The sequence below is a fragment of the Chaetodon auriga genome, chromosome 4 (assembly GCF_051107435.1).
Source record: "Chaetodon auriga isolate fChaAug3 chromosome 4, fChaAug3.hap1, whole genome shotgun sequence".
In the NCBI taxonomy this organism is placed as follows: Eukaryota; Metazoa; Chordata; class Actinopteri; order Chaetodontiformes; family Chaetodontidae; genus Chaetodon; species Chaetodon auriga.
Genome location: NC_135077.1, coordinates 28,945,178 through 28,965,313, shown reverse-complemented (window position 1 = coordinate 28,965,313; position 20,136 = coordinate 28,945,178). Strand labels below are relative to the sequence as shown.

At 40.6% G+C, this 20,136-nt stretch overlaps 1 protein-coding gene across 5 annotated transcripts in view; it reads right to left on the bottom strand.

Annotated features, from left to right (window-relative positions):
* LOC143319279 (uncharacterized) overlaps nt 1–20,136 on the bottom strand; it is an 81,180-nt gene that overhangs the window by 25,801 nt on the left and 35,243 nt on the right. For 3 of the 5 annotated variants that reach the window (XM_076728093.1, XM_076728097.1, XM_076728094.1), the window contains exons 2-7: nt 15,317–16,882; nt 14,784–15,233; nt 12,503–12,734; nt 8,680–8,901; nt 3,564–3,812; nt 2,270–2,434 (exon numbers count right to left, since the gene is read on the bottom strand). In XM_076728093.1, the coding sequence (XP_076584208.1) occupies nt 2,270–2,434; nt 3,564–3,812; nt 8,680–8,901; nt 12,503–12,734; nt 14,784–15,233; nt 15,317–16,435 (2,437 nt within the window). In that variant the 5' untranslated portion in view covers nt 16,436–16,882. The remainder of the gene's footprint in view (nt 1–2,269; nt 2,435–3,563; nt 3,813–8,679; nt 8,902–12,502; nt 12,735–14,783; nt 15,234–15,316; nt 16,883–20,136) is intronic. The other 2 variants (XM_076728098.1, XM_076728095.1) reach the window with 1 other exon arrangement.

Below are 20,136 nucleotides of genomic sequence, written 5' to 3'. Positions count from 1 at the left end.
TTGTCCTCATTGATATAAATGGGGTGGTTTGTTCTAGCTAGCTGGACGTAATTAATTTGAAGTCTAAGTGGCCACTTGATACAGTATGAAGAGCACTGGAGGAACACTTGACAAGAGTCTGATTCCTTCAACAAGACATTAAAAGTGCAGCTGATTCTCATAGATTGTATTCTTAAGTTAAAAATTGCATGCTTCCAATGATCAACATAAAAATACATAAGTATATCACCTGGCCATCCACAAAGCTTAGATTCTATTCAAGTATTCACTGATTTTCTGTGGTGTACCTCATGGGACTCTAAATAACATCTAATAATAATAATCATTTCAAATTTTCTCAAAAGTTACTGTATAACTACTTTTGGGCACAGTTTTTTTTTCAGAACAAGGTGGTCACTCAGACAAACAAGCCAGAAAGAGAAGTTGGACATTGACAGCTGCACCATGCATCTTTACACAACGGCAGCCCCAAAAGGCAGCAGCAGGTAGCTGAACCTGAGGAGGCACAAACCATGTGCTTGACTCAACTGGTGGGTTTCACATGTTTTCCTTTTCTTTTGTGATCGAAGTTGATAGGATTCATTTTTACACAAAAACCTTTACTGATAAAACTTTAATTTGCACTGTACAACACATGCAGTAAGAAAATAACCTGACTGATATATTCGCTTGAAGTCAGCCTTTAACACATAAATAGTCCCAGTGGAGTACAAAACAGTTCATGGACAATACATCCACAGCCATGTGTGTGCCTGTGTGTATGTCAGAATCAATAAAGTCCATGTACAATAGAAGCAAATAGAGCTAAATAAAGCTACTGAGTGCCTTAAAAGCCCACACTGCTAACCACTGTCGCCTAAGGGCTGCTGTGGTGTGTTTGAATGAAAGAGAGGGGTGTATGTATCAAATGTGTGGGGTTTGTGAAGTGTAGGCTGCCTGCCATCACAAGGATGACAGCATGTCTGTGAGTAGCAGCTCCCCACACGGCCTAGAAAGACTTCAAGGATTGGCCACAGAAGGGAGGCTGCCAGGCGCCTGGGCACAGACCAGAGTCACCACATGGGGGGAGACTGCAACCACAGGCCCTGGCTCCATGGGGCCTGCATGGAGGAAACCAGCAGCACTTCACAAAAAATGGGCTGCAGTAAATAACCAGCGTTTTTCATGCTGCAACATTGACACTATCAGTGACTAAACACGTATGTACTACTTCAGTGCAATTAACAGCACTGAAAGATTAAATACAACTTAAGTATTAAATACAACAAGTATTGCTGAGACGCAAATGTGGTTCCACTCAAAGAACATACTTTCTGTGTGTCTGTATGCCAGGAGCAGTAAAATAATTACAGAGAGACTGTAGAGACATGCTAATTATGATTGTGTGTGCGAAGCTGAATTGTACAAATCCAGCAGTGTGATTCTGAATTAATGGAATGATCTCTCGTCACTATCAAAAGTTGTACTCAACATACAAAGAAAGTACATACAGGTTGCAGAGTAAAGGCTGTCAACAGTTTGCACAGTTTTCAGATTGTAACAGATCACACCAGACTTGTCCTGCAAACACTACACTAAACAGCTCTTCATCACACAGACAAGTTTCAGGTTTACCGTATACTAGTATAAAACTGGGTCAGGGTGAAGGGAAGTCCACAGTGTGTGTAACTGGGTAAATTCTATGAGCAAATACCTTACAATTAAGCACAGTATCATCTATAAAGAGCACTTAACCTGAACGGTTCCAACTGAGACACTGGTCAGATTCAACACAAGTGTCTAAATGTTTAAGAAGCTTTTCCTCACCTACCCTTTGGAAACATGTTTCATGGCATTATTTAGCTGCACAAAATACTGGCTATCAACACTGCCATTCTGAATGCTACAAGCACCGACTTTCAACGATTCATATCATCCGAACTCTTGTATAAAATCCAATCAAAGCCACTGCTAATACGACATGAATGCAAAGCAGAAAGTTAACTGAAACTTCTTAAAGAGCTTTAAGCAAAATCAGCTTCAGGTGCTTTAGTTTCAACATCATTCAAGACGCCCCCGCAAACATCAAGCAAACAAATCACACACAGTAGCTGCCATTAATGCTGGGTGCTTGCCATTGTAGATACTGCCAAAAATTCTGGATGATTGTGGTTTTGAGATACTGACACACCTGCAGTCTTTTACACACAAACATCTCTCCTTGCCAACACATGGGTACACAAGCAGGTAATAGTCACACAAACACAAACAAACTCTCACATATCCTTACCTGTGCTGTGCAGTCGATTGAGTCTTGCTGAGCCACTTCTTTGCAAGAGATACTGGGATGTCTGCTTTGCCAGATGATTGGCAGTAGGGGCTGTATTTGCTGCGGTTTGATTGGTGGCTGCTGTCTTGGCTGTATTGTGGTTGCCGACTGTCAGGGTCTTCAGACCTGGGAAAAGGGCACAGGAGAAGTCAAAGCCTATTGCAGGACTTATCTAGAGGGCTTTGTTTCACTCACTGAACAGACATTGTTGCTCAAACTTTCCTGTTACGGTTAAGTTGGCTACAACAAATCAATCCTGAACCAGGTTTTGGAATTTCCCCTCGCGGGACTTATAAAGGAATATTGAATTGAATATTGAATATTGTTTTCACTCTCTCTTGAATGAAACAGCTAACAAAGACAGAGAAACCAGATTATGACCAAGAAGTTGTTCTATCTTCAACTATCTTCCACTATCCTTCTCCCATTCTTCAGTCATCAATGTAATGTACTATCCAGTCTCTGACCCAGATGGGATATACCACAGAAACAAAGGAAAGGTACTCAAGTCATGTGTGTTATGAAGCCATCCTGCTAACCACTCCCTATTATAGGTGGAGAGGAAATTGCAAACACATATATATATACACACACAGTGAAAAAAAGGAAGGGTTCACACTGAGAATTGTACCAGCCTACAATACTACAAAAATGAGACAGAGCATCAAATTAATTGTTTATTGGCCTCAAAACTAAATCGCACATTATATACAAGGTGTGTAAGAAAAACTTCAGGAAATCTACTCCTCACAGTTTATATTAATATTCTATTAATAGAACAGCATTTTGACCACTGCTCCTTCTTGTACATGCATTTATCACTTTGACTCACATGGAGTCTTGTAATGAACAGGAAACACTTCCACAACCCAGTCCGTCCAAGTCTGTCACAGAAGCACTATGACAAAAACAGTCTGCATGCCATCAAAACCCATCTGACTCTCAATGAACACATCAAACAGTATCACTGCTGATGAACGGGGTGCTTATTAGCCTAAAACTTATAACATAGACTCATAACAATCAGGACACACTACATTTGCCTTTTAATGAATCAAGTAAGAAACCTGATTGCAGTGTTAAAGTATGTTGTGCATCTATGAAAGAGTTCAGCCATGGTGCAGTTTCTCTGACTAAATGTCAAAATTAAATGATGATAAATACTGCAACCAGCCCAACAAGGGTAAGCTACGTTTCTCTAAGTTTATGTGGTGCAAGGATTTGACTTACTCATGCACACACAACACACACTCACTTGCAGCAGTGGTCCTGGCTTGTAGTGACAGAGCCCTGCTCCTCATTGCAGGCTTTGGAGCAGCAGTGACACCACCACTGTTAACACTGGTAACTACGTCACTGAGAACACTGGTGCTGGTGGTAGCTGCAGTGCTGGAAATAAATGGCTTTGCTGTGCTCTGGCTGCCCACAGGAAGCGTGCTTCTGTTGGACTGCTCATCTGGCTTGGTCCCTGTTAGTGCTGGAGCTCCTAGAGATGCCGGAGAAGCTGTAGCAAAGAGGATAAAGAAGATATTAAAATACTAAGAAGGCTTGAAGATTTTCTATCTTAGTTTGCAGAGCAGAGAAGTGCAAAATAATCTGAAGTGGTACGTGGGAGGAAGGTTCAGCAGAGAGCAGTACTCACAAACACTAAAGGTTAGTGTGTTCCTCTAATTACTCTCATCATACATACAGACAATAAATAAACAAAAGATCTGTTTGAATAAGGGCACACATTTCTTCAAAACCATCATACACTCAATATTATCCCCACAGGCAAATTCTGTCATCATTCAGAGATTAAATTAAGATGCTGATTATGAAGTTATCTAATGACTATCAATCATAAATACATTTATAAATACACAGAAGTTATTCCTCCATTTGTATCAATGGGAGACAACTGAAATAAAAGCATGTGGGCTTTTATCAGTTGCCTGTGTTGTGGTGTCAAAGACGGAGACTCAAAGTTTACAGTGTGTCAGTTCTTAGAAGACACCTTACTACATACATCTGATTTGATAATGAGATTTTTGGGTAACATCAACATTTTCCTTAGATCACATCTGTCCCACGTGTGTGTTTGTCTGAAGATGTGTGAAGGGGATGCACAATGTTAATCTACTGGCATTTGTGTGCATTGTGTACAAAAGAGAGCGAAAGATCAAGGACAGAAACTATTCTTGTTTCTAATGTTAATTATGTGTGTTTCTATCGTCCTGTTGACACCTACCTGGTTAATCAGGAGACAGCAACCAGATAATAGAGGTGTAAGTGCAACTGAAATGCACCGAGGGTACACACAGTTTTATGTAGAACCTAAAGTATTTTTCAGGTAACAACCACCACCAGAAGTGAGTAACAATAAGTTCTGTTATTGTGTTCTAGGCTACATTCTTCCTGCAATAAAAAAAACTGTCTAGATACTAGCAGAACACCAACAATGTCCATGTTGCAGTGCATGACACAAAGCAGCAGAGGAGGTCTGTAGCTTCAAAGTTTAACCACAAGCACAGGCAGTGTGTCTCACCTATATATCTGCGGAGAAATTATATTATTTGACACTGGGTACTTTGCAAATTTGACCATTTCCCTACCATGAAATAAAACACATATTGAGTGTGTATGACCAGATGGATCTCTATCTGCCAGTATATGAACTGTATCATTAAAGGACACAAATACTATATCTGCCATTAAGACAAATGATATTAATTATAAATGCAATATTGAATGATCAAAATATCTAAATAACCTCGGTTTGTCTGACCTAACATTCTTTAATCACTACAATCATAGTGCAACGTATCAGAGGCAGATAACACTGGGTTGGAATGGAAAAAACTAACATACTGGTATACATACAATGCTTTCAGAGCAACTTCTGTTTTCAAGAAACAGATACCAGGTGGTAATGAAAGTCATTACTAATGTGATGCTAATAATAAAATGACCGAACAAATTAATCCAGGTGTGTGGAGGTGAAACATTGATTTACCATTCTGGTTTGGTCAGTCTTTGTCAGCCTGTTTCATCTCTTAGTTATGTTGGCAAGTTTGTACATTTTTCCCCAGAGACTTCTGCATCCAGATGGTTTTTATGTGTAAGTGTAACAGACATATCTTGTGGCTGTGTTGCATTCAGTCTCTGGTTCTCCCTTTATACACCAGTCTTTGTTTTGGTTGGAGTTTGAGTATTTCTACTCTGGGAGAGCCAAAGGTCAGATCTAATAGGTTGAGAAATTATTTGATCTCTAATTCCAGCACACTGTTAGACGTTGCAGGATGAGTTAGCTCGTGATGAGTCAGTCATATGTAGTTGATAAGTGATTACAGCAGTCTTCTCCCTGCGGCGTTTGCGCGGCTGCCATGACAACCAGTATCGTTAGCCTTAGCATCGGAAACAAGCTAACTCTGCTCAGCCGCTACATCACAGTCGCTAACATACCGTACAAGCTGCGGAGTGTTACTGTAACAATCAGCATATTAGCTTTATGGTTATATGTTGTCTTAGCCGTATATGCTGTTGTTGGCAGCGGCGGTATGGGTAGTTTCTCCTTTGCGGGTGGCTGTTGCTCCGCCATAGCTTTCGCTAGCCTCCTAACGCCACTCACAGAACTGTTTGACTGAGCTGCAGACGGCAGTATGAGCGGAGCAGTTCGCAGCGTGTGAGTAGTGATTGACAGATGTCAGACACTCCCTCAGACGCTCCTCTGGCTCTGATTGGTTGTTTTGTGTTGGGCGTGGTGGATTCTTGCAAATCGCAGTAGGAGCAGTAGGTGGGACTAATGGAGCCGTTTTTTTTTTTTTTTTTTTTTTTTTTTTTTAACAGATTACATGTTTCATGTACTGCTGTCTGGGCATATGGACAGTTTTAGCAAATATGTCAAAAAATTACCTTTATACAAGTTACCCACTGCAGCTTTAATGTGAGCCTTCTCTAAATTCTAATGGATAAATAAGACACCAAAAATCAAACTGGCAACTCTCACGAGGACTCGAAGCAGCAAACTTTTACCATTACTCTCTGGTAAATCAACTGCAATACATATTTAAATGAATAAAGCCCAATCAATCAAATTACACATGGCTACGTACGGTCAGTGTGTAAGATATACAAATTTTAGATTTACCATTTCTCAGTCAGTCAATTAAATGCCATCCTTGTTTCAAAATGTTAACAACAGCAGCATTTCTGACAGCCGGTGGAAATTCACAAAAAAATCACAAACCCTATTTTAATTAAATTAGCTTCTTTTAATGTCAGATCATTGGCTAACAAGTCCTTTTTGGTTCATGATCTGATAAGTGAAAAGAATTTGAATTTTCTGTTTTTAGTTGAGACCTGGCTAAACAGCACTACTGGTGTAGCTACACTGATAGAAGCTTGTCCTCAAAACTATAACTTTTATCAGTCAGTCAGTCAATATGGGAGAGGAGGAGGGATTGCAGCTATTTTTTCTGCACAGTTTGTGTGTAATGACATTGACCCGGGTGAATTTACATCAACTGAATATCTTGCTCTTCAGCTGAAAGCAGAATTATCAGTGCTCATCGTTACATTGTGTCACCACCAAGATATTCATCAGTGTTTATGGAGGAATTCTCAGAGCTGATCTCATTTGGTATCACTAGATATGACTCATATATGACTCATTCAGATTAATCCTGAATGGAGACCTGAACATTCATATCAACTAAAAGAATGACCCCAAAGCTATGGAGCTTGTGAACTTACTGTTGCTTCTCGACAGCTTTGAACTTCCACAACATGAAAATGAAGCCACTCATCAGCATGGCAACAACATTCTGACCTTTATTTATTTTTTTACCTATTTCTGATCATCACTGTGTGTTTTTTAATGCCAACCTAATCTTAACAAAGAGTGAAAGGGACTTTATGTTTCAAAAGAGTTTCCTTGATGACAAGGCTGAAGAAAAGTTCTGTAATATTATAAGATCATGGAGTCACACAGCTATGACTGCTCTGTAAATGACATGGTTGCTGACAGCTGAAAGAAAATGGAGGAAAACACAAAGTTCACTGTGTTACATACAAAGAAGTCATGACTGTCTATAACAAAGCTCCACATCTGACAAGAAAGGATTACTTTTCCAAGGTTATTAAAGAGTATCATGGAAACTCTAGGGTATTATTCTCCATTATTGACCAGCTGCTCAGCACTGCCCCCACCCATCCACAGTTCTCTGCATCAAACTGTGAAGAACTGTGAACACAGATGGCCTCAACAAAAAAGATGTAACCACAGGAAAATTCTTCCATATTAAATTAACTGAGCTCTGCAAGACTGACAGAGTCTCACTCCTACACATCATGTGACCTTGTACCTACAGCATTTTTTAAGCAGGTGTTTGACAGTGTTTCGATTCATGTTCTGAAAATTCTAAATACATCTCTGCAAACAGGCATCCTCCCTACTTACTTGGTAATTAAGTATTCTTTCTGGGAAATATTAGACTGTGGTTTTTTCAGGGGTTTATCTTGTTGCTTCTCAATAATAACGTTATGATTACTTCATTCACTTGTCTCTCCTGATTGAAATTAAGCTCCAGTGAAAATTCAGTTAGGAAGGCTATTCTTTTGTATGCTTAGGCCTTTAGTTTTTTTTCTCATACCATCCTAAATTCAATCCTGTCACAGATGCTCACTGATAATTTCCTTGTCTTTCCACCACCATAAGAGACAAGAAAGAGGCACGTTTAATGAAGTCGTGAAGTAAACTTGTCATAATTTCATATGGAATAATAACATAGTTTGAGTATTTCTTTTGGCGTCAAGGTGGAGTGAGTTCATTCATTCATTAATCTACAGTGGAGACACGAACCTAGATAGAAACAATGCCGGTCCTACTGGATCTCCAGTCAGCCTTCATTTTCTCAGGAGATGTCACCCGGTGGCACACGAAATTGTATAGTAAAAGTGAGGCTTACAGTGAACCAATCTTAACGTCAGTGGTGTCTTTATTCTATAGCCATTACATTGGACAAACAACATTTACTTCACAAAGATTCACACTCCTCACAATCAGGCTGTTTTTACAAGACTCTTTCTAAGTCATCAGTACACTTAGAGCAGCTATGTTGTTTATGACCATGTGTGTATATGATGGAGAAAGACTGCATGCCTGAAACACACACACATACCAATAGCTGAAATAGAAAGAAGTTAAGTCAGCAGTGATAATGAAAACCACTTCTGATGATAATGACAGAGAGAGCAAGAGAGAGCAAGAGAGAGAGAGAGAGAGAGAGAGAGATATTGTTTAAACTGCACACATACACACACACACGCACGCACGCACGCACGCACGCACGCACGCACGCACACACACACACACACACACACCACCTCACCTTTGCTTGTGGCTCCATTGTTCTCAATGTTTCCCAGTGCTGAAGAGTTGAGGCTTGTGGGTAATCCCTTGACAGGAAGTTTTGAAGCAACGGGTGGTGCGGGTCGTCCAACTGACCCTAATGCTGGCTGCTGATTGGCTGTTGGTTTGGAGTTGGATGTTGAAGGACTCAGGGCAGCCAACGTAAATGCTCGTTCAGTGGCAGTGCGAGGTTTGGGGATACCTGGGAGAGACAGGGGCCATGAATTAACTTTATTCAGCATTACAGACACAACACAGAAATTGACTTCGGAAATCATTTTTGATGAAATAGAATCAGATGATACTACCTGGGAACTTTACTTATATAACTTAGCATTACCCTATCTCTTTATAATGTATATTCATCGCTTACGCCTTCACAATGTGTCTATTACATGTATGTACATGGAACTGTGTGTGATTGTTCTGTTTACCCTAGTTTGTTTAAAATAAAGAGACTAGAATAAAAATCAACAGAGATCAACTGAACAGTGAATGACAGCTGCTGTTTCTTTCATATGCAAACCATGGAGTTTTCTAAATTCTAATTAAGTCAAATCTTTCATAGAAAATGACATGCACAGCTATTTTTGTGAAGTGACCAATCATATATGAAAGAGGCAGGTATACGTGCAACATATAGGCAGACAATGGCCTCCTCCTCTCCAACAATTTATTACCAAACTCTGCCCCAAAAACTTCTCTCTTTGATCAGAGAAGATACAAGTAACTAAACTCAGTCACAGAGGCAACACATGTAGTGTCATGCTTGATAACACTCACTGGAGAATGGCCTTATACCTTCTGAACTAGAAAACAATAGATGAGTTGACAAGAGCTGCAATTAGCTCTATTACTTGCACTGGAATTTGGTGTTGTGCCGTATCCTATTATATACACTGCAACAACACAGAGATTATCAAAGTTTCATTCAAACTTTCACTGACTTTCTCTCAACCTTCTAAAAAGATGAGTTCTGTCTGGAAAAAGGGAGGGAGACAGCAGAAAGCACACAGAACTGTAAAAGAAAAAACAGGGCTTGTTTGAAAGAGGGAAAAAAGCTTACATGTGTTCACCGCAATTACATTTCATCACATTAACACACGCACGCACACAAATGTGAACACACACAGTCTCTGTTGCCAAAGTTAGAGTAGCAGGAAAACCTGTACTGTGACTGAAGGCAGCAGGAAACATCTGGCTTCATTTGGTTTCAGTTCTGACAAAACGCGAGTCAGAGGAATGCAGCTGAATTCTCTTACCTAGGAGATGACTGTTAGGAGAGCTGGCTCATTATAGATATACCTTATGCCTACTGTTGATACACAAAAAGACAAATATCCACACAATTGTATGACAACACCAGTCTGGAATCCTGGACATTAACCTAATTATAACTATAAAACCAAGACCAAACTCTGATGTTGTCTAAATGTTGTTTTCCTGCTGATTGTTTAGACTAAGATGTTTGTTTAAAGCCAGAAACTAATGAAGTCACGTCTTCTCTTTCACAACAACGTTTGCCAATTGCTTTTCTTTTGGGTTGTATTTTCCAGAAGCATAGCTTGCAGATACTTTTCAACAGCCAACTCAGGCATCAGTTGTTTGAGCCTCCTATAAACACAAGCTACCAACATGGTGATTTTTTGGAAACACATCCTGCTCTCAATTGCATGACTCCAGGATACTAAACTAATTTTACCAAAAGTTGATGATTTATCTACCTTAGTGTTATGTTGATTTTCATACTGCACTGGCATGAACTGATATGAATGACTGCCAAAAAGCCTGGAAAAACTGTCAGCAAAAGTCAGGGTGTCATTCAAAAATGAGCAGTTATGTAAGATATACAAGATTACGAGATAAAAATATACACACCTTGAAGTCTTTTGGCTGCTACCATAACTGAAATGTCTTTTTATACCAGTAAACTCCGAGAACTGGTGGCTTACAGTTTGTGGATCATAATATCTGGTTTTAGAGCTCATGGCAGCAAATGCACTAAAGTCTTCCTCGGGCCTAAATCCTTCTCAATAAATGCATCTCATATATCAGTCCTCTGCTATCTGCAATGATAATGTTGTGCGTAACATAAACTGCGTTCTGCCTTAGTATACTCCACAGCTGTAAATGGTTGAGTAACATAACCAAATCCACACTTAAACTGAAGAATCAAGACATGAATCAGCATAGCAAACAGAAGAGAGCATATGCTGCAGCGTAGCCCAAGAAGCCCATCAAATCTAAATACACAGGATAAATCGTGGCATGGAAAAGATTTGTAATGAATTAATCACATCAAATTCAAACTGGCCCAATGCATACACACACGCACACACACACACACACACACACACACATGCACACACACACTAAAAAGAATCCATTGATGGTGATCTCAGCCTGAGGTGAAGAAGCGTAGGTTTGTTCCTGTGTATAAGAGGACAGACAAGCTTTTGTCCATCAGAATGTGACCTTTATAAGGAGGGAGATTTGGCTTTACACACGCACAGAAATACATTTCAGCGACAGAACACACTACATGCACATAAGCAGTTTTTGCTATGTAAATGACACACTGCAGTTCATTAATTATGGAAACAAGGGTCAAGATACACACACACAAATACACATATAGACTTATGTTCATTCCTAGATAACCCGAACCATAACCACTAATTGGCTAACACTAACCCTAACCCTATCCCAAGTCTTCACCCTAAAATTTAATAATTTATTTTATGGCATCCAGCATTTTCATCCCCACAGATCCCACACTGTGAGTTTGCGCCCAGTTTTGGGCCTCACAAATACAGAAAAACACACACACACACACACACACACACACACACACACACACACACATACACACACACACACACACAAAACAGTTGAATTACAGGCCACTGGACACAAGCTTTAACTCTAGTGTCTCAACACAGACAGCATACATTATATTTACTAACACACACACACACACACACACACACACACACACACACACACAGAGCAGGCTATAATGTCAGGATGTGACTGACATGACGCCAACTGCCCACATACACACACAAACACAGGCCTGAAATTCCTTTATGAAAAAAAAGAAAAGAAAGGAAAGGAAAAACAAAAAGGTTGACAGAGAACAAGGAAAAACAATCATGAAAGCATTGAAGAGAAAAACATCCCACAAACACACTGCAAGTATCTAGCGTAAGTTTGTGAACAGTCGTGTGAAAGCAGAGACAGAGATTAAAGACAAAGGTTTCAAGAAATAGAGTTCTGCTCTTATGCAACACTGCAGCTGAAACACATTCTAATATTACAAGAACCTAAGTCACCAGCTGCGCACGCATGCACACACACACACACACACACACAGTAACAGTACATACCTATCCATCAGCAACTTCATTATTGTATGTGAATAAGTATGGAAATCACACAAGTGTGTGCGAGGCCTGCAAAAGAGACTGTGTGTATGTGTGCATGTGAGAGGTGTAGTGGTATGTGGAAGGCATTTTAACTCGCTGCTCTGCAGTGTCAGCCTGGTCATTTCCTGAGTCTGCTACAGAGTCGAAGCAGAATTTTTCTTCCATCTCACAAACACTCACACACCAACTGACACGAGTCCATATGCCTGACAGGGAGAGAAGCCAAGAAGTGTGTTGTCGAGCACAGCAGACATACACTCCATGTGCAGCATACTGCTGTGTGTTTACATTTCAGGTTTCATGAAGTAAATGTGTATGTACTGAAATAGCTCATGTTTATATGTCCACATGCATACAGACAACATATTTACTCACCCTGGCACTGAGATTGGCTCTGCCTCACTCTCGTTGGAGATCCACCCCCAGGACTCTGTCCGTCCTCTCTCAATGTGGAGCCATCACTCTGGCTTTGCCTAGGCCCAGAGCTCCCTTGCCCTGGAAGTCTAGTCCCTGACCCTGGAGTTGGAGCCAGTCCTGAGGTGCCCTTATCCAATCTGATGCCTCTTCTCTGCTGCCTAGTATTGGGCCCCAGCTTGGACGAAACTTTCTGTAGGAAGAGCTGACGTTTAGTGACAGCGTCCCAGCCGAGGGGCCCCAACTCGGAGCTGCGCACCGAGACCATGGTATTAGCCATTCCACGCTCAGAGTCAAAAATGTGGATTGGGAAAGCAAGGGAAGCAATGAAGGAGAAGAGGGGAGGAGTGGAGACTGTGTTAAGACAGAGGGGGAGGAGGAAAAGACAGAAGGAAAGAGAAGGAGGACGGACAACTGGGAGTGTGCTGCAACCACAAGAGGGGGAAAAGTTGCTATTGTGTTGTACATTCCCCTTGAGAATCCTGGCTCTGACCAGGTCAATTTTCTTCTCCCTCTCTGTCTTCGACCTACCCCCACCCCCTCTGTCTCTATAAACACCAGCACACATGGAGTGAGTTTGCGGATGAAGGTCTGGCGTCTGTCTCATTCTCTTCAGAGGAAAAACGCAACTTACAGAAATTGTTGTTAGTTGTCATTGCTCTGTTTGTGCTAATAGAGCTGTCAAAAACTGCTCTAATAGTGAGAAGTGAGGAAAAAAGTTAGAAAATATCCACAAAACAATTGATATTTCAACTTAGGTCAAGACATTCTCAAATAAAATCCCTGATGTGCTTTCATTCAAAAAGCCTTTTGCCCTACCATCTTCACCCCCACCTCCCTTTCCAAAACTGTAAAGCAGCAGAGAGAGTGTTCAGAAAAGATGTTGTCCTGATGATGATGTATCTTATTTTCTCCTCAACTTTTCATTAGAGCCAAAGGGCTGAGCCTACAGATTACTGTAGCATACCAGTACACGCCAAATCATGTGTTAACATGCTGGCTGGCAGCTGGGCTGGGCCTGATGCTCTGCTTTGTAATACATGGCTGGATAGTGAAAGATAATGCACATGTTTAACACCATATCTCTGCATGTCAACAAAATAATGTTTGAAGGTAAAGTTGGTAAAAAACAATTGATTTAATCAAATTATATAGGTATCTGGACTCATGTCATTATGGATGAGAACATCAGAAAATCATTAAGGATGGAATAAGCAAACTGCATCAACAGTGTGCCTAAGTATATGAGGTCAATGACATTGTATAACTTATTGAAAATATGTCCTTTGACCTTAGTCACAACCTTTAAACAATAAAAGGCTGTTGCACAGAAAACACAGGCTGTTATCTGCAGAGGTTTTTACACATATTTATTTCTAATACACATGTATAGATTACTGACATGTGTGTGGCACAGTTCGCCTGTTCTAAACACACCCTGTGCTAATATACATACAACCCCAGAGGTGGCCTTTGACGACATCCAACAGGGCGTGAGCAACCGGCTCACTGGATCTTTACAGACACATTCCAGAGACAGAACACACATACTGCAGATATAACACTCCCTCATTTGAAACACAGTGCACACTTTAAATACTACTGTGACTTTGTCTCTCCTATGCATGTAAATGATGCTAAACAACAACAACAACAACAACAACAACAACAACAACAACAACAACAACAACAACAACACAGCTTAGGGCATCTGACAACTAAAGCTCACTGCCTTTTGCCTTTTGGTCTGTTATTTAGTAAATTTTCCAGTCTTGAATTACATAATTGCAACCTACATACCTCTGACCTGCAAATGTTAATGACACTGTTTAAGCACATAGGATGACTGATATTTTCCACTTAAATGCAAAGCTGGAAATGAAAAGAAAAACTCTGAAAAGAGTTGCAACAACCTGTACTGGAGACACTGTTATGATACTCTATATCCATAAAGGAAAAGTTCTCTTTTCTCTGGCCTAAAAGACCCCAAAAAAAACCAATGACTCCCCACACACGTTGAACCACCAGGTTATATCACAGATCACGTGTTGCAGCGGATGGCAACACTTATCTGTTTCACAATGGCTATGTTGCATAACCTGTATCTCAAGCCAGAACAGCTTCTCAATCCTTGTTTGCATTTGAATGAAAAATGACATCATTCTGATACAGCAACTGTGACTCAACAAACAAGCCCAAGATGCTCAGTTTAAACACACTTGAACATGGTCATAATACTCACCTTACCAGGATTCCTCAGTTCATCCACGGTGGCCTCTGTAATTAAAGCAGTTCCAGTGCCCTCCATTTGGTCCTCCACAGACTCTTCATGAGCAACTACACTCGGATGTGGAGTCTCCACACCCTCAGGTGTTTCATGTTTTTCAGGAACGTCCTGGACATAATTCCTGGGAGAGTCCATGGGTCCTTTCTCAACCACCGCTGACCCCAGAGAGCTGGTTGAAGTAGAGATTGTTCGACTGATGGCCAAACTCCTCTTCTCTTGGTGTGCAGAGTCATTGGCTGATGTCTTGTGGTTGGTCTTGAGGTTATTACTCTTTCCTCTGATGGCCACCATGGCCACTTTGACTGGACTTGCAGATGATCTTTGCTTTTTATTCTGATGCCCAGTCTGTGCTTCCTCCCTCCTAGGAACAGCTCTCTTTCCATTGGCTTGAGCAGATTTGTTCTGCTGAGTAAAAGAGGAATTATAAATGTGAAAAGACAGCTGTAAAATACTTGATACACGTAAGCTTTTCAGTAACACTACAGTACCTGGATAGATGGAGAGTGGTTGGACCGTGATCCAACTTTAGCTTTGATATTTTTTGGGTCCAGTTTGGAAACTCTCTTTGCCTCTAGACTGGATGGTTTGCCAGCTGTGGGCACCACTGTCTTGGGAGCAGTTGAAGTGGCAGTGGCTGATTTGGTTTTTAATGCTCTGGCTGGCTGACTGGTGTGAGGTTTGGGGCCCACTTCCTCAGGTGGAAGAGATGTGACTTCCTGGGTGGTTTTACTAAAGTCCTCAGCAGCATGGATTTCCACAGGTAGACCAAGGGGACAGGAAACCTCAGGCCTGTCTAACACCACTTCTGACCTCACATCATCAGCTACACTCAGAGTGGTCTGTAACTCAGTAGTCACAGCAGAGCTACCTGGGTTGATGAAGCTGTCACTGGATTGTCTGATTGAGCTTGTGAGGGTCATGCTACTTCTCCCCACACCCATGACAGAGCTCACAGACAGAAACAGAGACTTCTCTTCATCGTCCTCATCATCATCCTCATCAGCAGCAGCAGCAGCAGGGATTTCTGTTGTGTCTGAATCTGGAGTTGAACAGCCATGTCTTCTTCCATTACCACTTCCACTTCTGAAGTCATCATTATTGCCATGGCTACTGCTGTTTGTTCTCAGGAACAGGGATACTGTCAGGTTGTCATTGTCATTCCAAGTGTCTTGGTGGTATTGGGCACTGTTGACATCTAGGTAAACAGAGTTGTCATTGGATTCTGTTAGCACTGTTGCTGTTTGGATCTTTCCCACTGAGGCGTCACCATTATTATCTAGTTTACCTTCCTCCTCTGGCACCCATGCTGAAATGACAACATCTCTCATTTTGTCCATTTCGGTCATCACTGTTGTCATCAGGGTGACCTCAAACATGTCATAGTCCAGTGGGCTGTCAATCCGGCTCCCACTGAGGCTGCTCAGACTCCTCAGTGACTCAGGAGATGACTCCCCCAGACAACAGGAGGAGGAGGAGGAGGAGGAGGAGGAGGAAGAAACTGGAAAAGCATTCCCATTGTTTTCTCCTGCACTGTGAAGAGGAAGCTTCATGGTGGACCCACTTTTCCGTCTGACAGGGAAATCCTCACTTGGCTGAGAAACACTCATCCCTGGGTCAGTCACTCTGTACAATGGTGCAACTTTCTTCTGACCTGTGATGCACAGGCTTTTACTTGCCCATTTGCTTTCTGTTGTTTCTTGGTGGTTGTGAATAGTGCTCTTCACAGCTTTTTAGCTTTAATCCTCTTTATACTTTCTATATTGTCATTTTATAGACTGTCAAATTCATTCTCTATAGGGCAATGTCTGCTTTTTTTGTTGGATGTCTACATCCACGGTTTGATATTATCTTTAGTAGGTCACAGAGTTGTAGTGCTTCCATATGCATTTTAAACACTGCACAAAATCATGCAGTATTTCCAAAAAGGCAGTAAGTCATCATGTTCTTGTCAAGGGCAGAATTTTTATTTAGAAAATGATCCATTTAAGCGTCCTGATCCTTGCATCTTATTTGAAGACAAGATCGCACATTTTTAGGACTCTCCTGTTGAAAATCTGAAAAACAGCAAGACAAAAGGAAAATTAAATGTTTAGACATTGCCAAATTAACAACACTGGATAGAAACTGAAATTGTGTGACAGCAGCTTGAAACTTTACACAATATAACTCTAAACAAGAATCAGCAGCAAATGTAAAAACTCATGATCATTTATAAAGACTTAATGTACTGATTTGTATCATTGTTATTTTAGTATCTATTACTTTTATGTACATTTTATTTTTCCCCTGCTGAACTGACATCCTGTTATCTGACATCCTGTTATCACATATTGTTTGCTCACTGATTGTAAGAGTAGACAAATGCTGCCCTCTGCAGGCTAAAATCTATAATTTATGGACTTTAATACAATACTGCTTGCAACTACAAGGATGACACAAAAACTTCAACAAACTCTTGTGTTTCTTGGTGTTTCTGATTAACACCCTCAGTAATCCCTAGCGAAATGCGTATGAAGACCAGTCACAGCAAGTGAAACTGTGAGTGGAAGTTGGTGTGTATCAGTGAGTTTGACCCGTGTTATTCATTTACACAACCTGCAGCCAATGACAACATGACAAACTCAAACAAATTTGGTGTTTATTCTTGACATCATCAATTCATTGCAATATAACAATGCAAGATCTGTTTCAAATGTCTGTCACGTTTGTGCATATTATCGACACTGTGGCATGCAAAAGAGTGAGACTCTCATCAGATCTAAGTGTGTGTATGTGGGTCAGACACAAAGAGAAAAGAGAGGAGCAGCTATATAAAGGTGATCAGATCCAGGACACTGCTCCATCTCCGTCATCCAGTAATGACAGCAAGGCCCCCAGGGTAGCACAGAGAGTTGGCTCACTTCCATGTAGACAGACACAGAGGAGGCACACAGTTAAAGCCTTCAAGTGCTCAGGAGAACATGACCTCAATGAAACAGGATATCTGAGTCTTTCTTATATCAAAATGTGTTTTTAGAGGGGCAGAATTAACAAACTTCTCTCCATACAAAGGCAGATGACATTAACATGAATTTCCTTGATTTGCTTTTATCTGCTTCTTACTTTGTGGAGAAGTTATACATTTCAATACCTTTCTGTTTGCACCTATCCAGCTCAAGAATTACTAAAATCACATTCCAAAATAATATTACTGAGATTAGAGAGAATTAGAGACAAAAATGTCGGAGTCACAACTGGAACAATAAAGAAAAGTTTTTTGCCACACAAAGTGTTTTCAATTGCCACTGCTTAAGTCTCCCATTTTGAATACAGCAGGTGGGAAAAAAAAATCACACACTGCACATACAGCAAGTTCTGTATCTATCTATCTATCTATCTATCTATCTATCTATCTATCTCAGGAGTTTGAGCTGGATTTCCTCTGGCTTATACTCCTGAACTGCACTTCAACACCAAACAGTGCTGCCAAAATTGTATCAAACACATTTGATTTTTATGACTTTAATCTAGATAAATCTGAATATGATCCTATAGCTAGAGATGGTGGACAATGTAGTGTGGTTAGAGTGTCTTATATGAGAATGTCAGCAGTTGTATCTGGGAGGTTATATCTTTTAACATTTTGTAGTGGTTCTCTTTCTTCAGTTACAGTCGTTTTGGTTTTCTTTTAGACTAAACACATTCACAATGTAGGATTTAAAACTTCATGTAGTATTGCTAACATTTACATTAACTATTTAATATTCACAACAGCTCAAACGTGACACACTTCCCAAAAACATCCTTGATCCGACTGAAATTCCTGATCTGGCCCCTGCAGAAGCAACATTACATCATATGGCTCTGAATTCCAAAAGGAGGTGTTTGTTTTGTTCAGGGGGACAGCAGATCATGATGTAACTTTTTCTTTTCATGGCCCTAGTCATTGTACATAGAAGTTAATTCTGATTAAACAAAGTAAAACTACCATGAAGGAGGAAAACCTTGCTCTCAACTGGACCTGAATAACAAGCCTTGCGGATGAAGCAGGAGGAAGCAGTTTGGTTATTCATTACTGTGGCATAACAACAGCCAGAATGGAAATCAACTGGAGTTTAAGGAGAGTAATGTCAAAAAAAATTTTAACACAAGAACCTGAAACTTATTTCTCTTTTGCCATTACACTGATTCTCCTCACACTCTCCTCCTTCCTAATCTCTGCAGACACCATACCCCTGTTCTTAGCACTAACTTTCCACTGGATAATCAGCAACACTTTTGTTTCCTGCAGTGACCTTATTACTTGAACTACAAGCCAGTGATGCTGTCTGTTAACTTCTCAGTTTTTCCAGCGGTGAAAAACCCTCCATTAGATATGGGTGAACGAAAGCAAAAACACATTGGTGAACTCTCACTACCTTACACTTAATTTCTGGCTCCACAGTGGCAAAGTTTCAATTAAGCCTTTTCACAAGTTAAATTCATTCATTTAACAACTAATTGCTTCAATATACTTGAACATATGTGTATACAATTTTCTATGCTCAGGTACTTGGTACATTTCTTTAGTTGCACAGATGTCACTGAGCAAACAAATCCTTTGCATAAGAGCTATCTGAGAACAGTAAGTTACATTATCTTATACGCTCCATTTGCATGGCTGCCATCCATCAAGCATCCCAAATGGGTGAGCTTACACCAGCTGAAATTGAGAAATACCCAACATACAGCATCCTCTCTACAGATCTTGTTTCAGAGAGAAGTCCAGGGACTTAAATGGGCTGTCATTAGGTTTTACTGTGTGAGCTTCTTCACTGCTGGTGTCTATCATTTTTGCAGCAGCAGAACAGTCCAAACATGGTCAGCTCTGCAATGGCAGAGGCAACAATACCCAATCAGGCTTCAGAATCATCCACCTGACTGGAGGACCAGAATTTCAGCTCAAGGACATTGCTGACACAACTGTTCACAAGTGGTAAACTGTTTTTAAAATGATTTAAAATGGAAACATTGTGGAAATGTCTTTAGCTAATGAGAGTTCAGTGATTCCCTATTTCCCAATTCAACAATACATTTATCATTCAGATTTTGAAGAAAATACACTCATGCTATCTGTTGAATTGATTTTGATAGGAATTCATTTGATAATTAATTTATGATGTAGGAGAATGCAAGCTCTGTGCTGATGGTTTTTTGTTTCAGACAGGCACACAGCCAGCCGAGGTGCTTATTAACAGGCAGGAGGTGGCAGGCTCCCCTTTCCTTCATACAGACACTTGCAGAGCGTCATCACTGCATCACATTACAGCAACACACACTAACACAGAGC